Below are 20,561 nucleotides of genomic sequence, written 5' to 3'. Positions count from 1 at the left end.
TGGTCTCCCTTGTTTGTTTTGTAGCAAATAAGTTAATTTATCCATATTCATCACATCCCAGATCTTTGTTAACCAACAACTTACATCCGGTATTTCTTTGTCTTTCCAAACTTTGGCAAAGTTCATTCTTGCTGCGGTGGTGAGATAGTTAAAAAGGATTTCCTTGTTCCTATCTTTTTCTATATTTAACATCCCCAAGAGGAAATATTTTGGATTCAGATCAATTCTAATCTGCAACATCTTTTGAATTCTTTGGTGCACTTCTTTCCAGTAGGACATTGCCTTTTTACATGTCCACCAACAGTGAAAAAAGGTCCCCACTTCCTCCCCACACTTCCAGCATTTATTTGATGTCTTATTGTAAAATTTTGCAATTATTTGTGGCGTCCAATACCATCTGTAAAACATTTTTATCCAGTTTTCCCTCATATCTGTAGCATATGTAAATTTGAGTCTAATATTCCAACTTTTTCCCATTCAGCCAATTGTATCGGTTTCCCAAAATTTTTTGCCCATTCTGTCATACACACCTTAATTGGTTCGGTTTCTGTTTCCCATTCCAGTAATTTTCGATATTGTCTTCTTTTCCATTTGCATTATCTTGTCCCAAAAACTTTCTTTGTCCTCGAATCCTAATTTTTTATCTTTATTATAGTAGTCTCTTAGTTGAATATACTGGAGCCATCCTATGTTTTTGAATTCTTTACTTAATTCTTCCTGGTTTTTCAAATTGTAAGAATTATTTTCCCTAATTAATATGTCTTTATATCTTGGCCAGTTTTCAATACCCATTTCCCTTCTCTGGCAAGCTTCTAACGGGGATATCCATAACAGTGTTTTTAAGTATAGTCTCCTCTTGTATTTATCCCATATTTTCAACAGTGATGATCGAATAAAATGATTCCCAAAATTTTTTTCTATTAATTTTTGTTATACCATAAGTATGCGTGCCACCCTGATCTTAAGTCCGCCCCTTCTAATGCTGTGATTTTTGTTTTTTGGAGTGTAGCCCAATCTTTTACCCACATTAGTCCGCAGGCGTCATGGTAGAGTTGGAGGTTTGGGAAGCCTAGCCCCCCCCCCCCCTTTTTTCTCATCCATCAAATATATTCTTTTAATTCTTGGTTTTTTCCCCATCCATATAAATTTACTCAAATCTTTACTCCAACTTTTGAATCTTAGGGTGTTTCTTATGATTGGAATGTTTTGGAAGAGAAATGTCATTTTTGGTAATATAGTCATTTTTATTGCGGCTATTCTCCCTAATAATGATAATTTTAAATGTTTCCACTTTTCTAATTCTTTTTTAATTTCTTTCCATTTAGTATCATAATTATTTTCTAAAAGTTGGGAGTTTTTAGCAGTTAGTATTATTCCTAAATATTTAATTTTTTTTAATTTGGATACCTGTTAATTCTGTCAATTCTTTTTGTCTAGTGTTAGTCATATTTTTTGTTAATATCATAGTTTTGTCTAAATTTATTTTTAGTCCTGAGATTTTTTCAAATTCTTTAAATTTGGCTAGCCAATTGTTTATTGTTTTAATTGGATCTTCTATTATACATATCAGATCGTCAGCGAATGCTCTAATTTTATATTTGTGTTTCCTGATACTGGCTCCTTTTAATTGGGGGTCATTTCTAATATTGTTTAGTAACAGTTCTATTGCAAAGATAAATAGAAGAGGGGACAGTGGGCAACCCTGTCTTGTTCCTTTCTGGATTTTAAAGTTTTTGGATTCCAGTGAATTTATTTTTATTTTAGCTTCTTGTTGGTCATAAATTTGATTAATCGCGTTAGTAAATTTATATCCCATATCCAATTCCTTTATCATTAATTTGATAAGATCCCAATTTAGATTGTCGAAGGCTTTTTCCATGTCTATTGTTAGTAAAGCTAATTCTTCCTTTTTTGTACCTTCGTAGTGTTCGATTATGTTTATGATTTCCCTCACATTATCTCTCATTTGTCTTCTGGGCAGAAAACCCGTTTGATCCTCCCCTATCCAATCGGTCAGAAATTCCTTCAATCTCTCTGCTAATATATATGAAAAAAATTTATAGTCCGAATTTAACAAAGATATGGGTCTGTAATTCTTCGCTAGTCTTGGGTCTTGCCCTTCTTTTGGGATAACTGTTATCGTTGCGTAACGCCATGAGTCTGGCACATTTTTATTTTCTAAGATTTCATTCATGATTTTTTTTTAAGAATGGGATCATTTCTTCCGCGAACGTCTTGTAGTAGAGCCCATTTAATCCATCAGGGCCTGGCGCCTTGTTGCTCTCAATGTTATTAATTGCTTTTTGGATTTCTTTTTCCGTTATTTCTTTATTTAATAATTCCCTCTGTTTTTCCGATATTTTGGGCATTTTTTGATTGCTAAGAAATTCCCCTATCTTGTCTTTTCTAATATTATCTTTGGAGTATAGTTTACTGTAAAATTTGTTAAATTGGGCCGCTATCTCTTGCTCTGTTGTATATCTTTTCCTGTCTGATTTTAGTTCTGTTATTGTTCTAACCTTTTTTTTCTTTCTGATTTTCCAGGCTAGTCATTTTCCCGGTTTATTGGCATTTTGAAAGTGCTGCTGTTTAAGAAATTTTAATTTTTTGGCCATCTCTTCTAAATCTATAGAGATCATTTGTTTCCTCAGTACTTCCAATTCTTGTTTTACTTTGCCATTAGTCGGGTCTTGTTTTAGTTTATTTTAATTCAGTTTGATTTCTTCATTTAATTTGATTCTAATTTTATTTTTAATTTTGTTTTTCTGGACATTTTGTTGAATAAAGTGTCCGCGCATGAATGCTTTACTCACGTCCCAGATTACTTGTGGGGGGACATCAGTCGTGTTGTTTATTTCGAAGTATTCCTGGAGGATTTTTTTTTTTATAATATCTCCTTCTGATTTAATAAGATTCCCATTTAATCTCCAGTTAAAGTTTCTTTGTTTCTTATTAATTATGAATTCTATTGGGCAGTGGTCTGAGATATATCGAGGCAAGATATTTATTTTTGACACTTTGGGGATCATTGGAGAAGTCATCCAAACCATATCTATTCTCGTCCAGGTATTATGTCTATTGGAGAAGTAAGTGTAGTCACTTTGCTTGTCATGGTGGATCCTCCATACATCTTTTAGTTCCCAGTCTTGTAGTGCCTTCACAAATTTTGCTGGTAGTAAGCCTGATCGTGTTTTTACCTTCTTCTTTTTTTTTTGTACAGCCACCCTTTTTGTCTATTTCAGGGTCAATTATTCCATTAAAATCCCCCAATATTATTAATTCATCGAATTCTTGCTCATCTATTTTCTTTTTTAAGTTTTCTAAGAATGTTGTTTTTGGACCATTCGGAGCATAGATATTGCAAATTAGAATTGTCTGATTATCTATCCTGATCTTTGCACCCACCCATCTGCCATCCTCATCCTTAAATGCTAGTTCTGGATTCAATTTCTCATTTATATACAGTGCTACCCCCCTTTTTTTCTCCTTAGCTGTCGAGGAGAATACAATACCTAGACCCTTATGGGATAATAGTTCACCGTGTTTATGGCAGATGTGTGTTTCTTGAAGGGCTATTAAATCAAATCTCGACTTCTTTAAGTGGTTGAATAATCTATTTCTTTTATTAGGAGTATTTAGTCCATTAATATTATTTGAGTGACATTTTATTTCCATGTTGTTTTCTTAGTCTTCTTTTTCTTCTAAGTCTATCAAATTTGGGAGTTGTGCGACGAGTTTAATAGAGTGATTTTCTGGGGAAATGGCTCTGGCTCTTTTCTTATCCCTTTCCAATTCTTCTTCCGAGGGGCTAATATTTGGGTTAGGTTTAGTTTTTTCTTTCATTAGTATTTTGTAGAAATCTTTCGCCTTGTCTTCTGTTGTGATCCAGTGTTGTTCTTGTTTGTAGGTGGCCATGATTCCTTCTCTTCTTTCCCACCTAAATCTAATGTGTCTTTTTTTTAGTTCCTCCGTGAGAAAGAGATATTTCTTCCTTTTTTGCATTGTACTAGTCGGATATTCCCTGAGGATTGTTACTTTTAATCCTTTAAACCGGATAGTATTTTTTTTACTTAGTCTCAATACTTCCTCTCTGGTTTTCCTTCTCTCAAAATGGACCACAACGTCTCTTGCTACTTTGTTTTTCTTTGAAAAATTTGTTGTTACTCTGAAGGCTTTTTCTATGTTCTCTTCCATTTCTTCATCTTGCACTTGTAACAAGTCTGCCAGAATTTGAGTTACAATTTGCTTCACATTTTCTTTTGGCTCTTCTACTATATTTCTTATTCTCACTTGGAACTCTAATTCTTTCCTTTCTAGCCTTTCTTGTCTTTCTTCTAGTTTGGCATTTCTCGATTCTAATTTTTCTAGTTTTTAAAATTGTCTTGTGTTTTTTCTAATTTTTTATTGTCTTCTTTTATGTCTTTAATGTCTTCCTGCAGGCCTTTCATTTCTTTTTTAATTTCTGTAAATTCTTCTGTTAGGTCTTTTTTCATTGTTGTCAACTGGTCCTGGAACGTTTTTTGATTCTCTGCAATTCTCTGAAGTTCCCTCATAATATCTTTCAAGTTCACCTCCTCCGAGATTGATCCTTTTCTTGCGGAGACTTTCTTGTCTTCCATCTTCGTTTTTGGGGTAGTCATCTTCAGTGAATTTATTTTCGGTTTTACTTTCTCTAAATTAATGGGTTGAATTCAGATATAAGAACATTAACAGTATTTCATAGCATTACCTTTTGATTTTATCCTAATCTGTTATGGAAGGGTTAGCACACTGAAGTCCTTTCCCAAAATTTCTCAGTTAGTCTATTGGCACTTTTTGTAATTGATGAGGAGTTTCTTACTAGCTCCCTCCCTTACTCCTTATCTTCACCTCCCCTTTCTCTTCGAACCAGCTTTAGATTGTTATGTAAACTTTGAGTTAGTTTTTTTTGCTCTTATTATTATAGACCCTTCTCCTTCCCTTCTTTCTTCCCCTTGTGTCTTCTTTTACCCCTTATTAATTACTCTTTGGAGCCTCCAAGTTTCTGTATATATATATTCCGTTTATCCCCCTCTGTTCCTTAATCCACTGCTTTCACCGTGGCTCTTATTACCACTTTCCCCCTACCGTCACCCAGTATGGTTTGAGTCCTCGTCTTCTTTCCTCTCTCTACCGCCCGTCTCCTTCTCGTTCCTCGTTCCTCGTTCCTCTCTCTACCGCCCGTCTGCTTCTCGTCCTCGTTCCTCTCTCTACCGCCCGTCTGCTTCTCGTCCTATTTCGTGTCTTCTTTTCTTCTCTCTGTCACCCGTCTGCTTCTCGTCCTTGTCAGCTCCTTCTTTCCTTTCTCCTCCACTCCTCCTGCGTCTCCTGCTTCTCCGTCTGCTTCTCGTCCTCGTTTCTCTCCACGTTCGACCACTCCGTCCTCCGTCCTCCGTCCTCCTCTCGTCTCCTTATGGCTCCTCCCTCTTCACCGTCTGGTTCTTACGCAGACCATCCGCTGTGTCTAACTTTCTTCTTTTCTTCTTTTCCCCACGCACTCTGCTTTCGCGCCTCAGCCTCCGTAGTTACTTGTTTGTTTATCTTTATCCTCCCAAAACTCTATGGTGCGCTTTCTCAGCGGTCTTTCTTGCCTCCTCTCTTTGCTACTTCTTCCGGTGATCCGTTTCTGCCTCTCTCCTTCATCCGGGGATCTCGACCACTCCACTGACGCAATTGCCCGGCTAGACCAAACAATCTGGCCTCAAGGTCGACCCTCTGCTTCCTGGTCTCCTCCCCGTCACTGGGACCTGGCACTTTTCCAATTTCTGAGTGAGTTTTTAGTGTTTCGCAGTTCTAAATAGTTACAATATTTCCAATATTTCTCGCCTCTTCCCTGACATAGGTCTTCGCCTCATCCCCCCCGGCCTTTCCTCCTCTTTCTTTAAGTTTTAATTTTCTTTCTCTCTCTTTGATAAGGGAGAGGGAGAGGGGTACCTTATTTCTTTATTCTTCTTTATACACGTCCGACACCAGGTCTCTCAACACCGCACTCCGATCCTCTCTCTTACATTCGTTCCTCTATAGAGTTTCTTTATATTTTGGAAGTGCGGCTGGCGGCTGTACTGGGTTCCTTTTGTACCCTCTGCTCTCTTCTGACCTGCTACCACCTCCCTTGCCGGACCTCTTAGCCGTTCTCCTTGAGGGAGAACGTCTTTTGGGTCTCTTGGCCAAGGGTCTGGGGTGGTTTGGCTGTCTCCGGAGCTCAATCCTCCTGGAGATGGGGTGTACTCGACCCCAAATTGGTCCTCGAAGAGGCTAGTGCCCGAGAGCTCTCAGGACACTCGACCAGTCGCCATGCTGCCGCACCCGGAAGTCAAAGTCGGCATGGAAAGACCCTTTGGACCACCAGTTTATGGTACTTAAAGACCCCTCCGCTTCACCTCTTTTTGCCCGTCATCATTTGGCATGGAAAGATCCCTCTGCACCACTATAATCTATATATATAAAAACTAGCTGTGCCCGGCCACGCATTGCTGTGGCGAAGTATGGTGGTATGGGTAATAAAATATTGAGGAATTGTTGGTAGTTAAGGTAAAGGGTAAAGGTTTTCCCCTGACATTAAGTCCAGTCATGTCTGACTCTGGGGGTTGGTGCTTATCTCCATTTCTAAGCCGAAGAGCTGGCGTTGTCCGTAGACTCCTCCAAGGTCATGTGGCATGACTGCATGGAGCGCCGTTACCTTCCCGCCGGAGCAGTACCTATTGATATACTCACATTTGCATGTTTTCGAACTTCAGGGTTGGCAGAAGCTGGGGCTAACAGTGGGGGCTCTCTCCACTCCCCCAATTCAAACCTGCGACCTTTCGGTCCAGAAGTTCAGCAGCTCATAATACACACTGCTTCACTCCCTTCTCAGTTTCCTTTCTGGAAAAATCCTTTCTTTGGGGGGGGGGGGGGGTGTTAGCTGGTCCTGATTGTTTCATTCCAAAGACTGGTGTCCAAGCACAGCAGGATAAACCACCGTGTTGCAGAAAATCCTGCCGATCAAAAGGTTGGCAGTCTGAGCCACTTTTTCCCACCAGTCTTTTCCCACCAGTTTTGGGGCATGGAAATAGCCTATTTCACTAACTTAGCCGTTCCTTTTGGGGCATGATTTGCTCTCTACTTTTTAGCATGGAAATACCCCTCCACTTCATCCCTTTTTTCTTCTTCTTTGGCATGGAAATATCCCTTCGCTTCATTATTTTTGCCCATCCTTGGGCAAGGAAATACTCTATGGCTTCACCACTTCTGCCCATGTTGTTTGGCATTGAAATACCCTCCACTTCACCACCTTTGCCCATTGGTCTGGGGCATGGAAATACCCCTCTGCATCACTCTCCTCAGCCATTTGCTTTTGGACATGGAAATACCCCTCTCGTGAACCCAATTCCCGGACCTTTACGGGAAGGAGCTGTGATTAGCTTTGTCCGTGGCCTCCTCTCCCTCTCTTCCCAAATGGCAGCCAACCCTGCCGCCCCTTTGTTCCCGTGCCAGTCTTGGCAGGAGCAAGTGCCAACTCTCATGACAGCCGAGAAATACGATCCAGATTCCCTCCCAACTTTGCCGTCATTCTGCAAACAGCAGCAGCAAAGGACCTCCTTTGAAAATGAGGAAGGCAAGAAAGGAATGGGTTCCCGTCTCTTGTCTTCTCTCCTCCAGCCCAATATTTCAATGGTCGGTTCATAGCAGCTGGGAGGGCGTGCTTTTCACTCTAGTTGATATAATCCACTTTGGACGGGTTGGAGAAAGCCAGAAATGCGTATCTTCCATCTGTCACCGTTTGACAAGGACAGTCCCAATAATCTATATATATAAAAAGCTTCTGGCATTTTTACCTAAAGGTAAACAACGAAACTAAACAACCCAGAGCCACGAAATTGGCAACACAACCCTCAGTCCTCCCGCTAGGTTCCGACAACACAACCAAAACTCCAACTCACATCCATGGCCCAAAAAAGCCAAAAAACACAAAAAAAACCATCTGTGCCTCACAGACTCACAAACCTCATCAGGCGCACTTTAAACTAGATCCACTGGGGGAGGGGAACAACAGCCTGGCGAACACTATATTACCCACGGCCACAGGGAACTGCCAAAAGGCTAAACGGAGGGCTGCACAAACACAGCAAGGACCAAGTACAGAGAGCACAATTATCCCAAATAAACAGCTCGGGGGAAGGTCACAGGGGCTTACATGTCTTTACACTAATGCACGGAGCATGGGAAATAAGCAAGACAAACTCCAACTCTTAGCACAGCACCACACATACGATGTCATAGGCATCACTGAAACCTGGTGGGATGACTCCCATCACTGGAATTTAGCCATTGAGGGCTATAACCTCTTTCACAGAAATAGAACAAAGGGAAGAGGAGGGGGAGTAGCTTTATATGTCACAAACAGTTACGTTGCAGAAGAAATGCAAGACTGTAATCCGGGAAACCAGCTTGAAAGCATCTGGATAAGAATCAAGGGAACTGGGACTCAAAAAGATCTTGTTGTGGGTGTCTACTACAGACCTCCGAGTCAGGATGAAGGACTTGATGAAGCCTTCTGTCAACAGCTGACCAAACAGGCACAAAGAAGAGATATAGTAGTCATGGGCGATTTCAATTATCCCGATATCTGCTGGAAAACAAACTCAGCCAAGAGTACAAAGTCCAACAAATTCCTCACTTGCCTTGCAGACAATTTTATGGTCCAGAAGGTAGAAGAGGCAACAAGGAGATTGGCTACTCTTGATCTAATCTTAACAAATGTGGAAGACCTGATCAATACAGTCGAAGTGGTTGGATCCTTAGGGGCAAGTGACCATGTGCTCCTGCAGTTTGCAATACAAAGGAATGCTGAAACTAAGACAAATCAAACACGCATTCTGGACTTTAAGAGAGCTGACTTCCAAAAAATGAAGGAATTACTGAGCGGCATTCCATGGACGCCAATATTAAAAAACAAGGGAGTTAAGGATGGATGGGAGTTTTTCAAAAGTGAAATACTCAAGGCGCAAAAGCAAACAGTGCCAACAAAGAAGAAAAATAAGACAAGTGCAAAGAAGCCAGAATGGATGTCCAAAGAACTTCTAACTGAGCTAAGACTCAAAAGTGACATGCACAAGAAGTGGAAAAGGGGAGAAATCACCAAAGAAGAATTCAAACGTATAGCCAACTCCTGTAGGGAAAAGGTTCGCAAGGCTAAAGCGCAAAATGAGCTCAGGCTTGCCAGGGACATAAAAAACAACAAAAAAGGCTTTTTTGCTTATGTTGGTAGAAAAAGGAAGAAAAAGGAGGCGATAGGGCCACTGCAAGGAGAAGATGGGGTGATGGTGACAAGGGACAGGGAAAAGGCAGAACTACTTAATGTCTTCTTTGCTTCAGTCTTCTCACAAAAAGAAAGCCATCTTCAACCTCAGCGACATGGAATGGACAAAGGATTGGGGGAAATCCAACCCCAAATAGGGAAACAAGCTGTCCAGGAACACCTAACCTCTCTAAACGAATTCAAGTCCCCAGGGCCAGATCAGCTACATCCAAGAGTATTGAAGGAACTAGCGGAAGTTATTTCAGAACCACTGGCAATTATCTTCGAGAGTTCTTGGAGAACGGGAAAAGTCCCAGCAGATTGGAGGAGGGCGAATGTGGTCCCTATCTTCAAGAAGGGAAAAAAGAACGACCCAAACAATTACCGTCCGGTCAGCCTCACGTCGATACCAGGCAAGATTCTGGAAAAGATCATTAAGGAAGTGGTCTGCAAACACTTAGAAACAAATGCGGTCATTGCTAATAGTCAACACGGATTTACCAAAAACAAGTCATGCCAGACTAATCTGATCTCTTTTTTCGATAGAGTTACGAGTTGGGTCGATACAGGGAATGCTGTGGATGTAGCCTACCTGGATTTCAGTAAGGCCTTCGACAAAATCCCCCACGACCTTCTGGCAAACAAACTAGTAAAATGTGGGCTAGACAAAACTACGGTTAGGTGGATCTGTAATTGGCTAAGCGAACGAACCCAAAGGGTGCTCACCAATGCGTCGTCTTCATCATGGAAAGAAGTCACAAGTGGAGTGCCACCAGCAGGGCTCCGTCCTGGGCCCGGTTCTGTTCAACATCTTTATTAACGACTTAGACGAAGGGTTAGAAGGCACGATCATCAAGTTTGCAGACGACACCAAACTGGGAGGGATAGCTAACGCTCCAGAAGACAGAAGCAGAATTCAAAACGATCTTGACAGACTAGAGAGATGGGCCGAAACTAACACAATGAAGTTCAACAGGGACAAATGCAAGAGACTCCACTTCGGCAGAAAAAATGGAAATCAAAGATACAGAATGGGGGACGCCTGGCTTGACAGCAGTGTGTGCGAAAAAGACCTTGGAGTCCTCGTGGACAACAAGTTAAACATGAGCCAACAATGTGATGCGGCAGCTAAAAAAGGCAACGGGATTCTGGCCTGCATCAATAGGGGAATAGCGTCTAGATCCAGGGAAGTCCTGCTCCCCCTCTATTCTGCCTTGGTCAGACCACACCTGGAATCACACTGCGTCCAATTCTTGGCACCGCAGTTGAAGGGAGATGTTAACAAGCTGGAAAGCGTCCAGAGGAGGGTGACTAAAATGATTAAGGGTCTGGAGAACAAGCCCTATGAGGAGCGGCTTAAAGAGCTGGGCATGTTTAGCCTGCAGGAGAGAAGGCTGAGAGGAGACATGATAGCCATGTAAAAATACATGAAGGGAAGTCACAGGGAGGAGGGAGGGAGCTTGTTTTCTGCTGCCCTGCAGACTAGGACACAATGGGACAATGGCCACACAGCCCGAAAGACACACAACAACCCAATGGGACAATGGCTTCAAACTGCAGGAAAGGAGATTCCACCTGAACATCAGGAAGAACTTCCTCACTGTGAGGGCTGTTCAGCAGTGGAACTCTCTGCCCCGGGCTGTGGTGGAGGCTCCTTCTTTGGAGGCTTTTAAGCAGAGGCTGGATGGCCATCTGTCGGGGTTCTTTGAATGCGATTTCCTGCTTCTTAGCGGGGGGTTGGACTGGATGGCCCATGAGGTCTCTTCTAACTCTACTATTCTATGATTCTATGCCTGCGCGGAGCAGGAAGCAGTGCGCAAGCAAAGTGGGTTTGCGGACTGCAACTCTCGCGACCTTGGGGGGGGAAGGGGGGGCGGGCGCATGGCAGGCGAGGAAAGGCGGCGCATGCCCGTCAGGAGATTTAAAAAGGCTGCGCCGCTGCCGCCCTAACCGCCGCCCACTTGGTTGCGGAAAGCAGAGCTCGGCACCCTAAGGAAGGGAAGGAAGGTGCGTGGCAGGGACGGATAGAATCAAAGAATCTTCCTTCTACCATGCAGGAGGACACAATCCAAGCACTCCTGACAGATCCAATATCTGCACAATAATAATAATAATAGAATCATAGAATCATAGAGTTAGAAGAGACCTCTAAAGGCCATCCACTCCAACCCCTTTCTGCCGTGGAGGACACAATCCAAGCACTCCCAACAGATGGCCATCCAGCCTCTTAATAATAATAATAATAATAATAATAATAATAATAATAATAATATCATAGAATCCTAAGGTTTGAAGAGACCCGTAAGGACCATCCAATTCAACTTCCTTCTACTGTTCCAAACACTCCTGACAGATGGCCATCCAGCCTCAGCATAATGATGATGATGATGATGACAATTATAATAATAATAATAATAATAATAATAATAATAATAATAATAATACAACCATAAAATCTAATAGTTTGGAGAGACCCCAAAGGGCCATCCAGTCCAGCCCTTCACAATCCAAGCAGTCTTGAGAGGTGGCCATCCAGCCTCTACATACACCACAGCAACGCATGGCCGGGCACAGCTAGTAGAATATAATAATAATGATATACTTTATATTCCACTCTATCTCCCCGAGGGGACTCAGGGCGGATTACAGTACACATTCAATGCCATTATGCAATTAACAAAGGCAGACAGTACATAAACAGAGGTAAGGCTTCCCATCTTTCTGGAGGATGTGCTCGACTCCAGCCATGGCGGGGTGCTGTCGCCCAATCTTCCGTGCTGAGGAGCTTTGTTGTCTTTAGATACTCTCCCGGTCGAATTGCCGGCATGTCCGCATGGGTGCCTTTATTACCTCCCCGCCAAAGCGGTACCTATTTACCTACTCACATTAATGTTTTGAACTGCTAGGTGAACAGAAGCTGGGCTGACAGTTGGGAGCTCACCCCAACCTGGGCTTGAACTGCTGACATTTTGATTGGCAATATTTTCTTCAGCTAGCGGTTTAACCCACTATGCTAAAGCCAGCTCTCTATGCCTGATGAACTCTCTGCCTTCCCAGTTTTCAATTTTCAGGACCTCAAGATTGAACTTCAAAGACTCTGGCAGAAACCAGTGCAGGTGGTCCCGGTGGTGATGGGCACACTGGGTGCCATGCCAAAAGATCTCAGCCAGCATTTGGAAACAATAGACATTGACAAAATTACGATCTGCCAACTGCAAAAGGCCACCCTGCTGGGATCTGCACGCATCATCCAAAAATACATCACACAGTCCTAGACACTTGGGAAGTGTTCGACTTGTGATTTTGTGGAATGAAATCCAGCATATCTATCTTGTTTGCTGTGTCGTAATAAAATAATAATAATAATAATAATAGTAATAATAATAATAATAATAATAATAATAATAATAATAATAATAATAGAAACAGTGATTTTTAAATAGACGATGTCCCCCAGTATCCCCCAGGAGTTTCTGATTTTTGACTTCAGTCAAAGCAGGTTCTTCACTTTGCTTTCCATATTCTGCCAGGGCATGTTCTTCTTCTTTGACTGCTTGCTTTACTTGTAAGAGTCCTCTGCCCCCTGATCTTCTAGGCAGATATAGCCGGTCAACATCACTGCGGGGGTGCAGTGAATGATGAATGGTCATGAATGTTCTTGTTTTTCTGTCCAAATTGTCCAGTTCCACCTTTGTCCAGTTTATGATGCTAGCAGTATATCTTATGACAGGTATGGCCCAGGTGTTTATGGCCTTGATGGTGTTGCCTCCATTGAGCTTGCTTTTGAGCATTTTTCTGACCCTTTGTGTGTATTCTTTGCTGACCACAGTTTTCACATGTTCATGTTTGATGTTGTCCAGCTGTAATATGCCCATATATTTATAGGCCTATGGATGGTGACACTTTATTGTTTGGTCATTAGGCATATTTATGCCCTCACTTTCCATGATTTTTCCTTTCTTCAATGCCACTGTCAAACATTTGTCCAAACCAAACTCCATGCTGATATCAGTGCTAAAAATTTGGACAGTGTTAGTCAGAGACTGGATTTCAGTTTCCGTTTTCCCATACAGCTTCAGGTCATCCATGTACATCAGATGTGAAATTTTGTGAGATTTCTTAGATGTTTGATAGCGGAGATTTGTTTTTTGTAAGATTGTTGACAGAGGGATCATGGCAATAATGAAAAGCAGAGGGGACAGTGAGTCTCCCTGGAAAATTCCTCTTCTGATGTTCATTCATTTCATGATGTTGACAAGTCCATAGCTTTCATTTCCAACAAACAGTTCAGTTTTCCAGTGCTCCATCATGTTTTCAATGAAGGTGCCAACGTTTTTACTAATCCTGATGGCATCCAGGCACTTGATGATCCAGCTGTGTGGGAGTCAAAGGCCTTTTTGTAGTCAATCCACGTCATGTGAAGATTAGCTTTTCGGCTTTTACAGTTCTCCAGAATCATTTTGTCAATCAATAACTGGTCTTTTGTGCCCCTGCTTTTCCGTTTGTTGCCTTTCTGTTCATCTGGCAAGATGTTTTTTTCTTCAAGATAGTCTTGAATTCTATCAGCTATGATGCCAGTCAGTAGTTTAAACATAGTGGGCAGACACGTTATTGGCCTGTAGTTTCCTGGTGCTGCTCCTTTTGCTGGATCCTTTTGTATCAGGTATGTTCTTCCAGTTGTTAGCCATTCACTGATACTTCCTTTCTGCAGCATCTCATTGAATTATTGGGCCATTTTTCCATGTAAACTAATCAGATGTTTGAGCCAAAATCCATGAAGTCGATCACTACCAGGCGATGTCCAGTTCTTGACTTTTGCACTCGTTTGCTGGTCATTTCAGTTGTTATTTCCATCTGTTCCATTTTGTTCTGTGAGAATTTTCCTTCAAACTCCTTTATCCACCCAGCGTTTTTGTTGTAGTTCTTATTATTTTCCCAAAGTTTTTTCCAGAACTTCGTTGTTGCAGTTTTCTCTGGCTTTATGGTTACTGTGTCTGTTGTTTGGTTCAGACTCTGGTAGAACCGTCTTTGGTCTGATTGAAACAGTTGATTTTGTCTGCACTGGATGATTCTGGCTTCATATCTTTCAATTTTTCTGGCTGTTGCTGTAATTTGTTCTTTCACAATTTCCAAAGCTTCTTCAATTTTTCTGGTGTATTATTATTATTATTATTATTATTATTATTATTATTATTATTATTATTATTATATACTAGCTTGGGTCCCTGACGTTGCCTGGGTAATTTGAAAAAGGCAATGTTTTAATTGTACAAAATGCACAAAGTTGTGGATTAACCAAAACTCACATCATACCAGGTTGACCCCCAGAAACTCCGTCAGTACTTAAAGTTGTCATGTTGGGCAAGTTTGCTCTAGATGCATCATCAATGGGGTTCAGTGTGCTCTCTGGCTGCAGGGTAAACTACAACTCCCACTAGGGTGAGTCCGTCCCCTCAAACCCCCCCCCCCAAGTAGGTTGAGTGAGTCATGGGGGTTCTGTGTGCCAAGTTTGGTCCAGGTCCATCATCGGTGGAGGTCACAGTTTCCCTGGTTGTGGGTGAACTACAACTCCCAGAAAGGAAGGTCAATTCCCCCCAAACGCCTCCAGTAATCAAATTTTGGCATATCAGGTCTGTGTGCCAAGTTTGGTCCAGATCCATCGGTGTTTGGGTTCACGGTGCTCTCTGGATGTAGGTGAACTACAACTCCCCCAAATCAAGGACAATTTCCTCAAGGAGAGAGGGCTATTGGTGTCTCCTGAGCAGTGGGAGCTATAGCTATTTGTGGAAGTGGGAGCCTGTCTGTGGAAGTGGACAACGTATTTCCACTTTTATTATGTGTGTAGATTGTTATTGTGACACACTTGGTCAGCTATCGTGAACAAGTTCTTTTTTTCAGGAAACAGGCAAACCTTCCAAGCTATCTGCAAAAGTGGAAGAGCCAATTAAACCTCAAAAAGAGGATAAAGTCAAAATATGTTTTTCTTTTAAAAAAACAACATTTGTGGTTAAACCATATACAATGTTCTATAGTGGTTTCTGCTGCAATCCCATTGAAGCAAATGGGATAAGCAGCCCACTTCAGTGCCATTGGTTGTCTTCTATTTAAGTAAGGATTTCAAGGAACTGCGGGGGGAATGAATGTGGGCCTTTTGAGAGCCGAGAGCTTAGATTTTTTTGGCTCCAACCAGGGTCAGGAAGAGAAGCAAAGGCGAGACTTAGCCGCCTGCAGACCCGCAGCGGAGCCAACCTCGCAGGGTCGGCGCCTTGACCCTCAGCTGTGTTGAACCAGTGGGACAAAGCATTCCTTGTGCGGCTTCTCCTCGCTGGCCAAACGGGCCAAAGAACATAAATAATGGCTCCAAATATAAACGAGGAAGGCTGGCGGAGAGAGAGGCTCTCTTTCTATACCTCTCTCCCCTCCGCCTATTTATTTAAAGAATATTATTTCGGTGCATTGCGGAAAAACTGTTTATCTGAGGCATTTGCCGCAGCGGATAACTACAAAGGCCTGGGAGAAAGGCATTTACTGTTGGAACAACACCTTCCAGAATCCTGTCTTTGGGAAATACAAAGACCAGCATTAAAAAAAATTAAAAACTTGACTTTTTCAACTAACCCGGGCCATGCTAGATACCCAAACTAGTAGTGTAATACTGTAATAATAACAGACAGACTACAAACAGAGGCACAACTATGTGGCCCAAATGATTCATTGGAACTTCTGCCTCAAGTACCACCTCCCAGCAGTAAAGAACTGATGGGATCACAAACCTGCAAAAGTATTGGAAAATGAGCACGCAAAGATACTGTGGGACTTCCGAATCCAGACTGACAAAGTTCTGGAATACAACACACCAGACATTACAGTTGTGGAAAAAAAAAGGTTTGGATCATTGATGTTGCCATCCCAGGTGACAGTCGCATTGACGAAAAACAACAGGAAAAACTCAGCCGCTGTCAGGACCTCAAGATTGAACTGCAAAGACTCTGGCAGAAACCAGTGCAGGTGGTCCCGGTGGTGATGGGCACACTGGGTGCCGTGCCAAAAGATCTCAGCCGGCATTTGGAAACAATAGACATTGACAAAAATACAATCTGCCAACTGCAAAAGACTGGGATCTGCGCGCATCATCCGAAAATACATCACACAGTCCTAGACACTTGGGAAGTGTTTGACTTGTGATTTTGTGAAACAAAATCCAGCATGTCTATCTTGTTTGCTGTGTCATAATAATAATAATAATAATAATAATAATAATAATAATAATAATTCACAGCCGCAAGACTAGTCTTAGCTAGTCTGGAAGCAAAAAAATATACAGTACCTACTATTGATGTATGGTTCATAAAATTGTTTGATTTAATACAAATGGACAGTCTTACACAGAAACTATGAGACGTTAAAGACAAAACGGATTGGTCTGGCTTTAAAGATTTCATCCGAAATGGAGGAAATAGAGTCTCACTTATCCAACATAAATGGGCCGGCAGAATGTTGGATAAGCGAATATGTTGGATAATAAGGAGGGATTAAGGAAAAGCCTATTAAACATCAAATTAGGTTATGATTTTACAAATTAAGCCCTAAAACATCATGTTATACAACAAATTTGACAGAAAAAGTAGTTCAATACGCAATAATGTTATGTAGTAATTACTGTATTTATGAATTTAGCACCAAAATATCATGATGTATTGAAAACATTGACTACAAAAATGCGTTGGATAATCCAGAATGTTGTACTCTCATAATAGACCTGTCCGACATATGAAAATTCCAAAACCTAAAGAAGGAAAACTGAGTAATACAAAGGACAATGATGAACCTATGAAAAGTAATTTCCTCAAGAGGACAATGGGAAGTCCCTTCCACCTTTTTTATTATTTATTTTTTTTAAAAAGTTTTGCTCTTTTTTCATTTCTTTATTCTTTCTACTCCCCCCCCCTTTTTTCCAGCACTCCTCCTTCACGATCCTCCATTGTTATGTTTCCTCGCTTTCACTGTAAATATCACTTTTGACACAATAAAAAAGAAAAATTAAAAACCCGAGCCATGCTGGATACTCAAGCTACCGTGTTTCCCCGAAAATAAGACCTCCCCAAAGAATAAGACCTAGCAGGGGTTTGGGGGGATTGCCAAATATAAGGCCTCCCCTGAAAGTAAGACCTAGCAACTAAGGCTGCAGCAGAGTTCCATTGGGAAACGTGGCTGCAGGGCTAAAGCAGTACTCATTCATACACCGGAGGGAGGGAGGGAGGGAGGGAGGGAGGGAAAGTGCTTGCTGGCCTTGCCTTGCCTGTCCCCCAGCCTCTGTGGCTGCTGCTGCGCTGCCGTTTCTTCCTTCCGTCTCTGTCCTGGCCATGCTCCCGGAGCCAGGGCAAGGGAGGGTGGGGGGGGGGGGGGGGGAAGGAAGAGGGCTTTCCACTCGTCCTGCTCTTTCTGTTTCTTAAAGGTACAGGACGCATAGGGATTCTCCTCTCATCCTTATTCCTATCCTATGCCATGAAACTTATTATTTTATACTATTATTCTATTACCATATTATTATCATCATATCTGTTACTATTATTATATCCCATTATTATATTATCCTATTAATATATTTTATATCATTATATTATATTTTTCTATTATTATTATTATTATTATTATATCATTATATTATTATTCTATTATTATTCTATTATATTTTCATATTATAATATTATTATTCTGTTATTATTATATTCCATTTAATATTATCCTATTAATATATTTTATATCATTATATTCTATACTATTATTCTATTATATTATCATATTATTATTTTATTATTATTAGCATATTCTGTTTTATTATTATATTCCATTTTATATTATCCTATTAATATATTTTATATCATTCTATTCCATTCTATTATTCTATTATATTATCCTATTTTTATATTATTATGCTATTCTGTTATTATATCCCATTATTATATTATCCTATTAATACCATATTATCATATTCTGTTATTTTTATATCCTATTATTATATTATCTCATTAATATATTGTATATCATTATATTATTATTATATTATATTATTATTATAGTATATTATATTATTCATCATTCATGACTACATTGAAACTAGAATAGAGAGAAATCAGCGTGGAAACCTTGTGAAACCTAAATTGCAAGAGGTACCATAGATTGTTGTACATGTAAATAATGGTAGTAACAAGAAATTCTTGATAGGATTCATAGTTTGTCTGGTTATGCTGGTTTGTGATGACAACTACTTTACAGTATATAATAAATGTTCATTTTGTTGTTATAAATATGAGCTCTTCTTCATGGAAAAATAAGACATCCCCTGAAAATAAGACCTAGTGCATCTTTGGGAGCAAAAATTAATATAAGACCCTGTCTTATTTTCGGGGAAACAGGGTAGTAGTGTGATCTATATATATATAAATGTAATGTGTGTTTTTCCCATGGAGTAAACAACAAAACTACTAAACGAAATCACACCAAATTTGGCCATAAAAGACATAGTCATCCAATCTATGTCTTTCAATAAAAAAAAAACCTAGAAAAAAAGTTCAAATTACACAGGACAAGGAAGAGCTGTTCTCCCCCGGATGCCAGTCAGAAGGGTAGGCTCCGCCCCCTTTAGGCCCCACCCATGTCATGCCATAGCAACGCTCTCAGCCACAATGGCACCCAGGGGATAGGCAGGGTTCACTTAGGCCTCTTCCGCACTGCCTATAAAATACAGATTATCTGATTTGAACTGGATTATATGGCAGTATAGACTCATGGCCCTTCCACACAGCTATATAACCCAGAATGCCAAGGCAGATAATCCACAGTATCTGCTTTGAATTGGATTATCTTGAGCCCACACTGCCATATAATCCAGTTCAGTGTGGATTTTATACAGCTGTGTAGAAGGGGCCTCATATAATACAGTTCTAAGAGGATAATATTAGATTATAATATATTATTATAATTAGCCTATTCAATGCTAATCAAGGTGACAAATTACAACATTCATACTTGCCTCCACAAACAAAATCCAGTTAGGACGACGCCACAGCAACGCGTGGCTGGGCACAGCTAGTACTGTAATAATAATAATTCACAATTGTGTCAACCCACGACCCATCTTTTTCCGGTCTTCTTTTTTGTCCTCCAGTGCAGGGCTCCCAGCGCTGTGAGCTCAACTGCCGGCCCATCGGCTACCGATTCTACGTCCGACACACAGAAAAAGTGCAAGACGGCACGCCGTGCGAGGACGACTCCCCGGAGATCTGTGTGACCGGGCAGTGCCTGGTGAGTCTTCGTGTTTCTCACTCATTTGGACGCAATTGGGTTTTGAGGCGATGACACCCCCGGGGTCTTGGGAGTGATATTCCCAAAAGTTGTAATCCTTCAGAAAGGATCAGCAAGAATATAACAAGCAAATATACTGTATATACTCAAGTATAAGCCTAGTTTTTCATCCCTTTTTTAGGACTGAAAAAACCTCCTCGGCTTATACTTGGGTGAGGGTCCTGGTGGGCTTATATTCAGGTCGGCTTATACTCAAGTATATATGGTATATTTATTATTTTTCTCTATTATTATTGGTATTGTTACATTTATTATTTTATTAATTATTATTACAGTAGAGTCTCACTTATCCAACATAAACGGGCCGGCAGAATGTTGGATAAGCAAATATGTTGGATAATAAGGAAGCATTAAGGAAAATCATCAAATTAGGTTATGATTTTACAAATGAAGCACCATGTTAGACAACAAATTTGGCAGAAAAAGTAGTTCAATACGCAGTAATGCTATGTAGTAATTACTGTATTTATGAATTTAGCACCAAAATATCACGATATATTGAAAACATTGACTACAAAAATGTGTTGGATAATCCAGAACGTTGGATAAGCGAGTGTTGGATAAGTGAGACTCTACTGTATTACGTTTATTATTTTACTCTATTATTGTTATTACTTTTATATTTATTTTACTCTATTTTTTATTATTATTAATACATTAGGAGCCCCCGATGGCAGAGTGGATTAAAGCCTTATGACTTGAAGGTTGGGTTGCTGACCTGAAGGTTGCCAGGTTGGAATCCCACCCGGGGAGAGCGCAGATGAGCTCTGTCTGTCAGCTCCAGCTCCATGCGGGGACATGAGAGAAGCCTCCCACAAGGATGGTAAAAACATCAAAACATCCAGGTGTCCCCTGGGCAACGTCCTTGCAGACGATCAATTCTCTCACACCAGAAGCA

General features: G+C 40.8%; 1 protein-coding gene across 4 annotated transcripts in view; it reads left to right on the top strand.

Annotated features, from left to right (window-relative positions):
* adamtsl4 (ADAMTS like 4) overlaps positions 1-20,561 on the top strand; it is a 131,551-nt gene that overhangs the window by 79,673 nt on the left and 31,317 nt on the right. For all 4 annotated transcript variants that reach the window (XM_062964805.1, XM_062964804.1, XM_062964803.1 and 1 more), the window contains exon 8: positions 19,467-19,603. In XM_062964805.1, the coding sequence (XP_062820875.1) occupies positions 19,467-19,603 (137 nt within the window). The remainder of the gene's footprint in view (positions 1-19,466; positions 19,604-20,561) is intronic.

This window comes from Anolis carolinensis, unplaced genomic scaffold, assembly GCF_035594765.1.
Source record: "Anolis carolinensis isolate JA03-04 unplaced genomic scaffold, rAnoCar3.1.pri scaffold_14, whole genome shotgun sequence".
Classification (NCBI taxonomy): Eukaryota; Metazoa; Chordata; class Lepidosauria; order Squamata; family Dactyloidae; genus Anolis; species Anolis carolinensis.
Note: the sequence above shows the minus strand (reverse complement) of the source record. Positions and strands in the feature narration are given on the sequence as shown.